Raw genomic sequence first — 12452 nt, 5'->3', positions numbered from 1 at the left:
CGGTGTCCTTGATGTGGCATATCCTGCGCATGGATTACTCAGTTTGTATATTTTGCTTATTTTTTTCATAGTTCCACACAACTTCTTCCTGTTTTCTCGATTGATCTGTGTTCAGTGTTTCAAGGCCTATCCACTGTGCCAACTTATAACTAAATCTGAGGGGGGTGCGATGGGGAGGTTCCCTTGTAAGCTTCCAGATTTACTCCATAATTGACGCGGACCTTAATAAGGTCTTTCCGAAATACTTCAATCAAAAATATCAATATTACAGACCGAGAAAGTGCTGCTCATATATGTAGCGCACACTAAGTTTCCGTGTCAGATTTAGAGCAGGTTTGACTCAATTAACGAACAAAAAATGGCGAACTAGTTTCCGTGGTGACAAAAGTTTAAGAATTGTGTTCTTCAAATAATTTTTAATCCATTTGGTAGTACCTGAAAAGCCCATTTATTGCGTGTTTGCGCAGTAAGCATTTCAGGCTTAGTGCAGCTAGCGGCAACACCTCAGGAGTTTTGGGTTTCTGTCTTCGTGGCGTAGCATTTACGAGACCAGAACCCCCACTACTCTATATCCCATAAGCTCAGGCGAACCCTTCGATACTCATTTCGTGGGCACTTATTACGGAGGTGTCAACAGCACTGAGCGTAATGGGATTGCGTAACATTCATTAGTAGGCGCGTCTTGCGGGGCGTTTCCGTCCGCGGTGGTGACGTCTGTCGCTACAGTCAACAGCAGACAACTCTAGTAATATGGAGGGCAGAAGCTTAGGGTTTAACGTCCTATCGACGACAAGGTCATTGGTGACCCAAGTCAAGCCCAGGCTGGGGACGGAAACAGACCATTTCTTGACAAAGTAACCTGGTGTTCAACTCAACATCTGGATGGCTCGACGGGGATTAGAACCACCCTCCTCCCAATAAGTTCTTCAGTGTATTACCACAGCGCCACCTCCCTGGTTACACGACGCCTAGTGAGGTTGTGCAGTGGCTGAGACACTGTTTTCTTGGAAGAGTGGTCGGACCATCGAGATCTGGGTTTTCTACGCTTTCCCTAAATCGCATAACGCAAATACCAGGATGGTTCCTTCGGCAAGGACCTGGCCGATTTCCATCAGCCTAACTCTCCAGTCTGAGCTTGTGCTCCAGTGTCCTAGTCTTCGACGGGACGTTAAACCTTAAGATTCCATACTTTACTTCAAAGCAACAATAGACAATTGTGTTCAAAAGACCATAGTCACATGGCTGAAGGAAATCTGCCTTCGAATTAATTCTCTTGATTTCTACCCCACAAATTACTCCGTATAAACACAATACACTGCGCAGCAAAAGCAAAGGATCACTTTTTTCTAAACCCCGTAATTATCATCCATAGCGACGCAAGTTTGAAAATTAGCTCAACGGTGCCTACAACCTTACTCTGTAACGGTGCAAAAGCGTGCCGCCCTGTAATGTCATCCTCGAGTTCGGCGACGTCTCAAACAGCAACATGCGAAAAAAGCTCAGAAGTTAATGTGGGGTGTCACGTGGGTTTCTGGTGTCACATTGGCATCAAATGTCACGAACGTTTTGGCTCTGATGTACAGGTTGGTACCAATAGGCACCGCCGAAGACCATCTGACGAGATTTGAATGCAATTCGAAGCAGGAAAGGGTGCTTATGGTTTTCAGACCTATCTCGCGTCCTCCTGTGGCGAGATCGAAGTAGGGCGTGACAATGGCACTTGAATGACTAAAACGACAAAGGATCCTTCTAAGCCGCTCTCCCCCGTCTGGCATAACTGTAGTGAAATTTGGTGCCAATGTGACACCATTAACTCACATAAACCTCGCTTGAATTTGCGAGTTGTAGCCTTTCATATTCGTCATGTGTCGCCACCTTGCTGTTAGAAAAGTTTCCGAGCCAGAGAGTGACATCGCCACACTTTTGCATCATTACAGAGGAAGACTGTAGGCACTTTTGAACCAAATTTCAAACTAATCGTCCCAATGGGAGATAATTACGTTTTTTCGCAAAGGTGATCCTTTAATTGTGTTTAATAGTGTAGAAGATTAAGTTCTTCATCCTTGGAAATACTTCCTGATGCGGTTAAAAAGAAAAAAAGGACCAATGCTTCCTGAAAATAACTAGAGCCTCCAAGACACACTTGCCAAATTTCGGCTGGGAAAGATTTCCATTCCTGTGGCACACCGGGTTTCCCCACCCGAGAGTTATGGAAAGTTGCCAGAATTAAGCAACACCGCTGTAATAGACCGACTACGACTACCATTCTTTTATTCGCATTTTGCGCGTGCGTGTGCGATACTGTACAGACAATGAGGTGAACGCATTAAGAGTTTATTGCCCCTAACGGCCCGGTTGCAGTGGCGCCCGCCACACGCAGCTGGAGAGAGACAGGGAGAACTTAGCTTTCTCGGCGCACCTCGTAATTCACGTGCAGAATAAAATATGGACTGCAAGGCCTGTGGGAGAGACTGCTGGAGAAACTCGTCCCACTTTGGCACCGGAAGCACCACCAGGGCCGCTGAGGAGCAAGATGGCCGCCAGCTGCTTCCGTGGCAGCTGCCGGCAGCAATTCCTGCAATCTTTCTCTGGACACGTTTGTTACAACGTCCAAACACAATAAGATGTAAGCACATCCGGAGCTGCTGAGCCTGTGACCCAATTCCGACCGTATGAAACCCTAGCGCGTCCTCTCCAGTTTTCTATTAAATGTTTTCTTCTTTGCATGGCTCAAAACTTTTAGTCAATAACTGCTCTACTACAGGTTATACGTTAAATAGCTGAACTGAAATTTTGTATTCATGTACGAAAATCTTCACGGTGCAGTGTTATACGTCCATCCGAAATAAACTCAACAATTGGACGAATTGCTATAATCCTCATTCCTGTTCTAATCAAAATGGATATGTGAGTTTTCAGAGCAGCAAGTCACCAATTGCTAACCATTCTCACGTGAGATTGGTTTTGTCTAAAAACATTCTTAATTTGGCGCCCTATGGTGTCTTCTTTTTGTGTGTGTGTGTGTGTGGGGGGGGGGGGGGGTTGGTGAATAACGTTAAAAACGGTTTCTGGATCCAGAAAGTTAGTGAAAACAGTATCAAGAATTGTTCGTCAAGACTACAGTTGATGGATGTGGCTAGAATGAACTGATACTGAACCGTTACAAACGCATTTATCTTATTGTGATATCGTATTCAAGCTCTAAATGGGCGGATTGATCTGTTTTTCAGAGCAAGCAAAACATGGAATGGTTCCCGAAATGGCTACTCTCAATTCATTCACCATTCTTAACCTTCTGCGGTATTTTGACTTCATGGTAGCGCTTGCAAAAGGAACAAACACTTTCGCACAAAAAAATAAAATAAAATTGTTTCCCTGAAAACCGAACTTCCCGCACGTGTGTTCCTATGAAGAACGTTTTGGGACGCCGTTATGAAGGACACTTGACTCCCATCCGTTCGTTGCTTTATCCCCTACATCCCCTGGATGGCTAGTAATGAAAAGGGAAGAAGGTTAGGTTTCGTAGGTCACTGGAATATTAGAAATGGAAGACAAATTCAGATTGAACAGAATTGGAAGGGCAGGTACCATCTCGACCACGTGAAGTGCTACATGAAAGTGCAGGGAACCTTCACCAAGACGGGGGGTCCGCCCCCGGTAGCTGAGTGGTCAGCGCGACAGACTGTCAATCCAAAGGGCCCGGGTTCGATTCCCGGCTGGGTCGGAGATTTTCTCCGCTCAGGGACTGGGTGTTGTGTTGCCCTAATCATTATCATTTCATCCCCATCGACGCGCAAGTCGCCGAAGTGGCGTCAAATCGAAAGACTTGCACCAGGCGAACGGTCTACCCGACGGGAGGCCTTCGTCACACGACATTTCATTTCATACCAAGACGGGGATTTGAAATATGCTCTTAACGAATACAAACCCAACGTGTCTCAGTTTGCCTGTGGTGAGAGCAGTAAACAGATGTGTCACTTCACTGAGGAGTGGCCGTTTCGACCATAACGTAAGTTTCTCATACTCTTTCACTTCAGCGAATTTAAAACTTGAAATGCAACGTTCTTTGGGAACGACGGATAAACGTAGTGCAGAAAAACTACAGAGATCCGCATTTAACGTTCCGTCGACGCTATTGTCATTAGTGGCTGAGCAGGAGCTCTCTTGGATGACTATGGTGGAAGGAAATCTTCCGTGCCCTTTTGTACGAATCATCTTGACATCCTTGTGATATACTTCAGAGAAACTGTGGGAAACAAAAATGCTGATAGTCGAACGGAGTATTCGCACTTCATTACCGAAAGTGGATCCAGGGGCTTAACCACTGCTGCACCTCGATCGTTTGCAGTTTACACTAAGCACAAGGTGTAAGAAGTAAATTTTTTTATAGAATGGAGGTGTTTTGTTACCTGCGCTCTGAACACACAACTCAATTCGGTTGTAGTTCGCGATTTGATAATTCAACGTTTGTAAAGTACAAGTCTTGTACAATTGCCACCTAAAACGCTTTTCGGTCGCGCATTGTTCACTCAGTTACGTGATGGCAAAAAGTAAGAGATTATGGCAAGATCGTTTGCGTCTGACGCAGTGCTAATGAACCTGCGATGCCTTCCACGGAGCCCCTGTTTCTGGTTAACAGAGATGGAAATTTGCAGCAGAACGTATTACGTGCAACGCTATTCTTATGAGTAACTGATTTTTTTGACTATGCTGGTAAAATGCTGTAATTGTTGTATTACAATTTTGCAGTTGGCTTTAACACCCTCGGGTCTGCTGTAGAGCCCGTCACAAACTGTGAAACCTGCTGCCATTTCAGTGGTACTAGTCGACATACCCCGCGGGGCAACATCTGGTTCTATTACTCGGAAACGATAAGAGCGAGACAGCGTGACATGAAGTTAAGGGCGTGCCTTGATGACCTAAATAATTACAATTGCTTGCGATAGACAAATTATCTAAATGCCTCTTCCGCTTTGGTACGGGTTTATAGTTCCATCTCTGGTCTACTGAAAAATGCTATACAGCTAACAAATCTTATATGCTACAAGACTCAAACGTATACAGTAGAGGCTACGTGCTGAGTTACACGAGGCAAGTTATAGGTCGCAAGCCAAAGAGCACCTTCGACATTAACACAGCAGCAAAATGTCAAACAGTTACGTGTATACCAGCGTGAGCTGCAGGAGATCGCAACGCAGGCGGTCGACAGCTGCAGGAGGTGACTATGGCCATTTCTACTTTACTAAAGCAGTCGCGACGATTATAGTTAGTAGTCTGAACACCGTAGTACTTTAGGCTTTCTTCAAACCTTGACACCCAGCAAATTATATGGAGACCTAGAGGTTTAAATTGGTTACAAACAGTGGCGACAAATTACATTTCTGACAACGGAATGTGGACGGACGTACAACAGATGAAGGAGAATGCTCAGAATAGAACACGATGGAGGGACTCGACCTGAAATCTGTCCTAAGACACACCAAAGAAGAAGACTGACAGACGGAAGCCACGTTTGATGTCAGACGCAACCATAATATCACGTGTCGAAACCAAAAACCTTTGCAATTTGTGTCTGACCTTGTACGCAATCAGTCCATACTCCGTCAGAAAGTTCGCGAATGAGTTCGATACACCGTTTTCTCTCTGACCGCACGCGAATAAACAGGTTTTCCTTGCCCCTTCATCTCTAATTTCCTTGAAACGCCTACAATCCTTTTAAACGTTTCTTCACGGAGTTGCACGTTGAAGACAATTTTTGTCCCACATTAGTCTACGTGGAGAACTACACATTTGTCGGTAATACGATCGATAAAGTACGTACCTCCGCCCCCCGTCCCCCCTCCACCGCCTGATGTTCTCGTATTTGCCACAAGCAGAAAACACTGCACATGGAGATTTAAACAAATTTAGGAAGGCACGCTACACAGGTGCTTCACTATGTAAGACTATGGACACCAGAACCATCTGTTGCTCGCATCATTGTCTTCGACGATTATACCAAAACAGCGAAGCACTGTCAAATGAGCACGTTGCTAATTTAAACTTACAAATGCCTACGTTCCCTCTGGCAATAATGAAGATGGTACAGTCAAAGTTTATAATAATCGAATCTTCTTTCTGACACTAATTCACCAAATAACGCCAAAAGGACAGAGGGAGGTGACAGTGGTTAAAGGCAGTGGGCTCGCATTCGGAGGAGAGGTCAAACCCTAGGTGGGTAGTCTAATCTTAGATTTTCCTAAATCGCGCTAAGGCAAATGGTGGCTTGGCAAAGGATTCGACCTATTTCCTTCCCCAGCCATCTACACTTAGAACCTGTACACCGACCTTAATTATTAATAATTTCCTCGTTGACGGGACCTTACACGCTACTTTTTAATCATCCTCTTCGTTTCAAAAACTATTTGCCTTGGAGCCCCAGTTGCTCTTAAACATTTAACTTTTCCTTCATATCTGACAATGCAGCATTTGTGCGAAAAATATCGGCTAACACCACGGTTCACCAATATGGTCTCAGATAAACCGCCGGGGCGTGTCCACAGTCGAAGGAAAGCGACTGCCTAGCTAGCACAGTGAAGAGAACAACTGCTAGTTAGGTTAACCTTAACGTTAAAAATGAAGTAAAAATATACAAAACGAACTAACTAAAAATGCACGCTTTATCTAGGCTTCCCTGCAAAGGCACCTGAAATACGAAACAACCATAGACTTCTTAGCCAAAATCCAAGTAGACGCACGGCAGTAATGAGTGCAGGCTACTTCACCAAGCACGTTTTCTCATGATATTGGCTCAACTTTGTTAGTTCTTGTGATCTTTCGAACGAAACCGGTCGTGACATAAAAAAGGTGTATCAGTAGGGCTGTAGTGGTTTCTTATTAACCTTATCACCACGAACTTGACAGTTTAGGCCCAGTGGACTTCGAAGTCGCTGGGTCTGTACTTTGGGCCAACGTAGGAGGCAGAGGGCAAATCTGACCTTGACTTCATGTAAGGAATCGTTTGGGCATACATTTGACGTGATTCAGGGACACCTATAACAACATTTTCAAAACTCTCCTCCCGCTTACGGCTTTTCCTTTGATTTTATCATCATTTCTAACAAAGCTGCGATATCACCGCCTGTATCAACAACAACGAACAAACCATCAAGAATATTTCCTTTCTACTATTTGTTGGTCACCATATTTGGTCATTTTGCATTTTGCTCTAGGAGTGGGGGGGGGGGGGGGCAGCGGCAAAAGGGGGCTCTTGCCTGCCTCCTCCGACTGGACTCTGGAGTATTGAGTTTTTAATCATCATAGAATTCTCATACAATTCTAGAAATGATTTCGTGTGTTCAATTAATGTTCAAATGTGTGTGAAATCTTATGGGACTTAACTGCTAAGGTCATCAGTCCCTAAGCTTACACACTACTTAAATTATCCTAAGGACAAACACACCCACCCATGCCCGAGGGAGGACTAACCTCCGCCGGGACCAGCCGATTTCGTGTGTTTCCGCTATACTTCTCATCTAGCAAATTGTAGCATTAAGTGGCTGACATCAGTGAGGCAATATTATGGTTTTAGCAATAGCCAGGGAACGATGTCAGTGCTTGGCACTTTTCTGATGAGGGGGGCCCTGAACAAATTTAATTTCTGCACAAGTCTATGGTCATATACATACTTTATCTTAGAAAAGTTTGAAGAAAGGCGGGGTGGAGTGGAGGGAGGGAGGGAAGGAGGAGAATAAGCTTCATAATTGGCATTAAACTGTAATCTGACACCCCATGTCAAATTAGGATTTTTACCAATCAGTGCATCAAATAATGCAAATGTATTTGCAAGCAACCAAGGACATAGGTGCTTCAACATCATGAGGAATAATGCAGTTGTTCCTTACTTAGCACTACGCTTGGTTGTTACCTACATGAGTATTTACCTGTTTCTAGAGTTGACAAAAAGTTATCTTCATAAAAAATTAAAAAGTAACATGTAAAAAGAAAAACATAAGCAAACCCATAATCGTCGGGTGTGCATCGATCGTTCTCACAAATGGGATAGTGGAAAAATCTACTAAAATCTCAATAATAAGTATTTCACAATATTTTGTGCGAAAGCTGTGAATCTGTGCCTGCTAGCTACAGGAATGAATACCAGCGGCCTTGAAAGCGTATCTTTATACATGTGAGGAAGCTCTGCGTCCTACGCACTCCTCAGGCGGTGGGACTTTACACATTAAAGAACAACTGTCAATATGTATTTCCTACAAAATTAGTTCTTTTCATGTTTAGCTCCATAGCCTTTCGAATTCACTGAAAGGCATTATTTGCGCGAGATTGTACATCTGTATTATTGGCAATTTTTAACTATATAGCCATTTTCAAGAGGAGTAATCCTTGAGTATATGTCTTACGACATCGAAACAACAAGCAGGAGATTGGAAAACTTAACACAATACACGTCCTCACTCGGTTGACGAGCGAAGATTCGTTGCCAGAGGGTGGAAAATAAATGAAAAGTTCAAACACCCAGCAACACTGAGGCATACAGGAAAACTTAACGCGAATTATTAGTTTACTTTCCATTACGATTCAGCATTGCCCTAGGCGCGAGAAATCCGGGTAGCACGAAATTCCGACAGAAAACCCCTACGCAGTCGAAATGAAATGCTACAAAGGGTGTTCAAACGAGCTGATGAAATATAGAACTAAGCCTTTTCAGAGACATTGTGTGAGGTGTATAAAGGGCGATACGAGGAGACACGTGCAAGACTATCTCTAGAAGTTGCTGAAGGAATGAAGAGGGCGAGACGGGATAGAGGAGGAGGGGGAGGGGTGAAAACTTGGAAGTCACATTTAAACAGAGGAATGGATTTGCTCGATACTGTGACCATATGCTACGAGGCAGCGGCTTTTGTTATAAGTGCAATACAGCAACAATGAAGTCCACAGAGGTTACACGCTCTTAATGGTACCGGTCGGTGTACACAGCATGTATTAGGATAAGCAAGAAGAAAGTAAAATGCCGGCGCTCCCCGGAAACGTTGCCCAATGGGACAACGGCCAAACCTTCCACCACCGGAAACCAATGCAATCAAAAAACCTGGAGAATGCTTAACCGCATCAGAACTGGGGTGGCTCCTGCGAAATCTAATCTGGTCAAATGGGGTTTGTTGGACGAAAATGACAAATGCGACTGCGGCACTCGACAGGACATGGAACATCTCCTACAATGCCTAGCCTGCCCGCACAGATGCACCCTCGACGATCTATGGCTGGCTAAAGAAGAAGCATTGGACATTGCCCAATATTGGGCAAACAAATTGTAGTTTCCGGACACGAAAAAGTAAAGTAAGGATAAGCAAGGAAGATAGCGCCGCTTTACTACTGCAGTTTAGCACTCACCTTGGCGCCGATCTGGTTTCCGCACTGGCCCGCCTGGATGTGTACTATCTCCCTCATTTTTGTGTGTGTGTTGTGTTTCCGTCTCACGCACGAATCGAAGCAGTATACCTTTCCCTCCTCGCGTCGCTACTCGAGTGGCTGAGGGACGCTCCCGCCCGGGTCTAGTAAACCGTCACGGCGCGGCTTCACTGCGCATGCGCGACGACGGCGCGTGCTGCCATTGGCCAGCGGCTCGCCGCTAGGGTCGCAGAGGCGCCGCAGTATGGATCGTCCGCTCTGCAGTCGTGACTCACGTTTGTCTCACCTGCATAAGGGGAACTGCAGACGCTACCCTACAGTCATTTCAAGGGCCTCGTGAAACCACGCCCTCGCCGATCCCAGCTGCTACTGCCATACATGGAGTTGCAAAATCAGTTTCGTAACATTTTCCAGTACTCAAGAAAAGAAAGTTATTCGACATTTTCTAGCAATCACTCAGAAATATTTTTTCATCATGCTTTAGTAGGCGTTGCTCTGTTGGAGGTAATGATGGGGCAACGGACTGATTTTAAAGATCCATTAGCCAGTCAACTGTTTCTTCATTCAATCGGTTTTTTTTTTTCTGCAGACACGTCCGCTGTTCGAATGTTTTTCATTCACTCTCCAGGTTTGAGGGGCTTCACTCAACGCGAGACAACCGACTGAAACAAATCTCCAGCAATGAAGTCAGACGAATGTTTTCACTTACATACTTATTCGACCTTTTCGATCACACATGAACCATGATTAGATTGCCAAATTCTTTTAGACACAAGTGTGTGTGTGTGGTCTTCAGTCCAGAGACTGGCTTGATGCAGCTCTCCATGCTACACTATCCTGTGCAAGCTTCTTCACCTCCCAGTACCTACCCCAACCTACATCCTTCTGAATCTGTTTAGTGTATTCATCTCTTGGTCTCCCTCTGCGTTTTTTACAAATTAGATGCTAGTTAAAATTATATACTTGTCAAGTATCACAGTGACGTTACCACAACTATACTGTCTGTCAAAAACACATAATGGATGTAACCTACAGTATTTCCATGTCTATATTACACTACTGGCCATTAAAATTGCTACACCAAGAAGAAATGCAGATGATAGACGGGTATTCATTGGACAAATGTATTGTACTACAACTGACATGTGATTACGTTTTTACGCAATTTGGATGCATAGATCCTGAGAAATCAGTACCCAGAACAACCACCTCTGGCTGTAATAACGGCCTTGATACGCCTGGGCATTGAGTCAAACAGAGATGGATGGCATGTACAGGTACAACTGCCCATGCAGCTTCAACTCGATACCACAGTTCATCAAGAGTAGTGACTGGCGTATTGTGACGAGCCAGTTGCTCGGCCACCATTGACCAGACCTTTTCAGTCGGTGAGAGATCTAGAGAATGTGCTGGCCAGGGCAGCAGTCGAACATTTTCTGTATCCAGAAAGGCCCGTACAGGATCTGCAACATGCAGTCGTGCATTATCCTGCTGAAATGTAGGATTTCGCAGGGGTCGTTTGAAGGGTAGAGCCACGGGTCGTAACACATCTGTAATGTATCATCCACTGTTCCAAGTGCCGTGAATGCGAACAAGAGGTGACCGAGACGTGTAACCAATGGCACCCCATACCATCACGCCGGGTGATACGCCAGTATGGCGATGACGAATAAACGCTTCCAATGTGCGTTCACCGCGATGTAGCCAAACACGGATGCGACCATCATGATGCTGTAAACAGAACCTGGATTCATCCGAAAAAATGACGTTTTGCCATTCGTGCATCCATGTTCGTCGTTGAGTACACCATCGCAGGCGGCAGGCGTTCCTGTCTGTGATGCAGCGTCAAGGGTAACCACAGCCATGATGTCCGAGCTGATAGTCCATGCTGCTGCAAACGTCGTCGAACTGTTCGTGCAGATGATTGTTTTCTTGCAAACATCCCCATCTGTTGACTGAGGGATCGAGACGTGGCTGCACGATCTGTTACAGCCATGCGGATAAGATGCCTGTGATCTCGACTGCTAGCGATACGAGGCCGTTGGGATCCAGCACGGCGTTCCGTATTACCCTCCTGAACCCACCGATTCCCTATTCTGCTAACAGTCATTGGATCTCGACCAACGCTAGCAGCAATGTCGTGATACGACAAACTGCAATCGCGATAGGCTACAGTCCGTCTTTATCAAAGACGGAAACGTGATGGTACACATTTCTCCTCCTTACACGAGGCATCACAATAATGTTTCGCCAGGCATCGCCGGTCAACTGCTGTCTGTGTATGAGAAATCGGTTGGAAACTTTCCTCATGTCAGCACGTTGTAGGTGTCGCCGCCGGCGCCAACCTTGTGTGTATGCTCTGAAAAGCTAACCATTTGCATATCACAGCATCTTCTTCCTGTCGGTTAAATTTCGCGTCTGTAGCACGTCATCTTCGTGGTGTAGCAGTTTTAATAGCCAGTAGTGTATTTATCAAAACTATATCATGCAGTACCACTACCAGGTTAAGTGTAAATCTTGTGAGAAGTTATGGTGTAACATAGCGTCAGCCGCCAGTGGCCTGAGAGTGTGGTGTGTCAAATTTGTGTTAAGACAAGAAGCATGTGAAATTATTCCAAGACGGGCTGGCCTCACTTGCGTAACTTACCAACGCACTGGTTATGCGTAGTAGAAACAAGGTGATGTTTCAACCGTGGGGGTTTCAGTGGTGCTGTTGCGTACATGACCACGAGCAGCACATTGGCACATCACATGTGCCCTTATCTGGTGCAAATAACCGTTGATTTTGTAGCAGATAAGTTCACACTGTAGCAGAACGACCGGGACACAGGTGATACACAATGCGAGGGGACAACATGTAGCCACAAGCCACACTCACAGGTTTGAGTCCCTACTGGGCTACCTGCTACTTGCACAAAGTCCGTCCACCGGACTTCGTGCCACTGCACAGCAGGTCTGCCGGTCCATTCCAGCAGGAGGAGGACTCCTGCCAATATGCGATGGGTCACACTCAGAGTGCAGCAGCTACCTATCCACAGTGCAATGGG

At 45.4% G+C, this 12452-nt stretch overlaps 1 protein-coding gene across 1 annotated transcript in view; it reads right to left on the bottom strand.

Moving 5' to 3' along the window:
• Positions 1 to 9541, bottom strand: part of LOC124619385 (tubulin beta-1 chain) — a 55694-nt gene extending 46153 nt beyond the window's left edge. The window contains exon 1 of the mRNA XM_047145728.1: positions 9388 to 9541. Coding sequence (XP_047001684.1) covers positions 9388 to 9444 — 57 coding nt within the window. The 5' untranslated portion in view covers positions 9445 to 9541. The remainder of the gene's footprint in view (positions 1 to 9387) is intronic.
• Between the last annotated feature and the right edge of the window lie 2911 nt (positions 9542 to 12452).

The sequence above is a fragment of the Schistocerca americana genome, chromosome 6 (assembly GCF_021461395.2).
Source record: "Schistocerca americana isolate TAMUIC-IGC-003095 chromosome 6, iqSchAmer2.1, whole genome shotgun sequence".
Lineage (NCBI taxonomy): Eukaryota > Metazoa > Arthropoda > Insecta > Orthoptera > Acrididae > Schistocerca > Schistocerca americana.
Note: the sequence above shows the minus strand (reverse complement) of the source record. Positions and strands in the feature narration are given on the sequence as shown.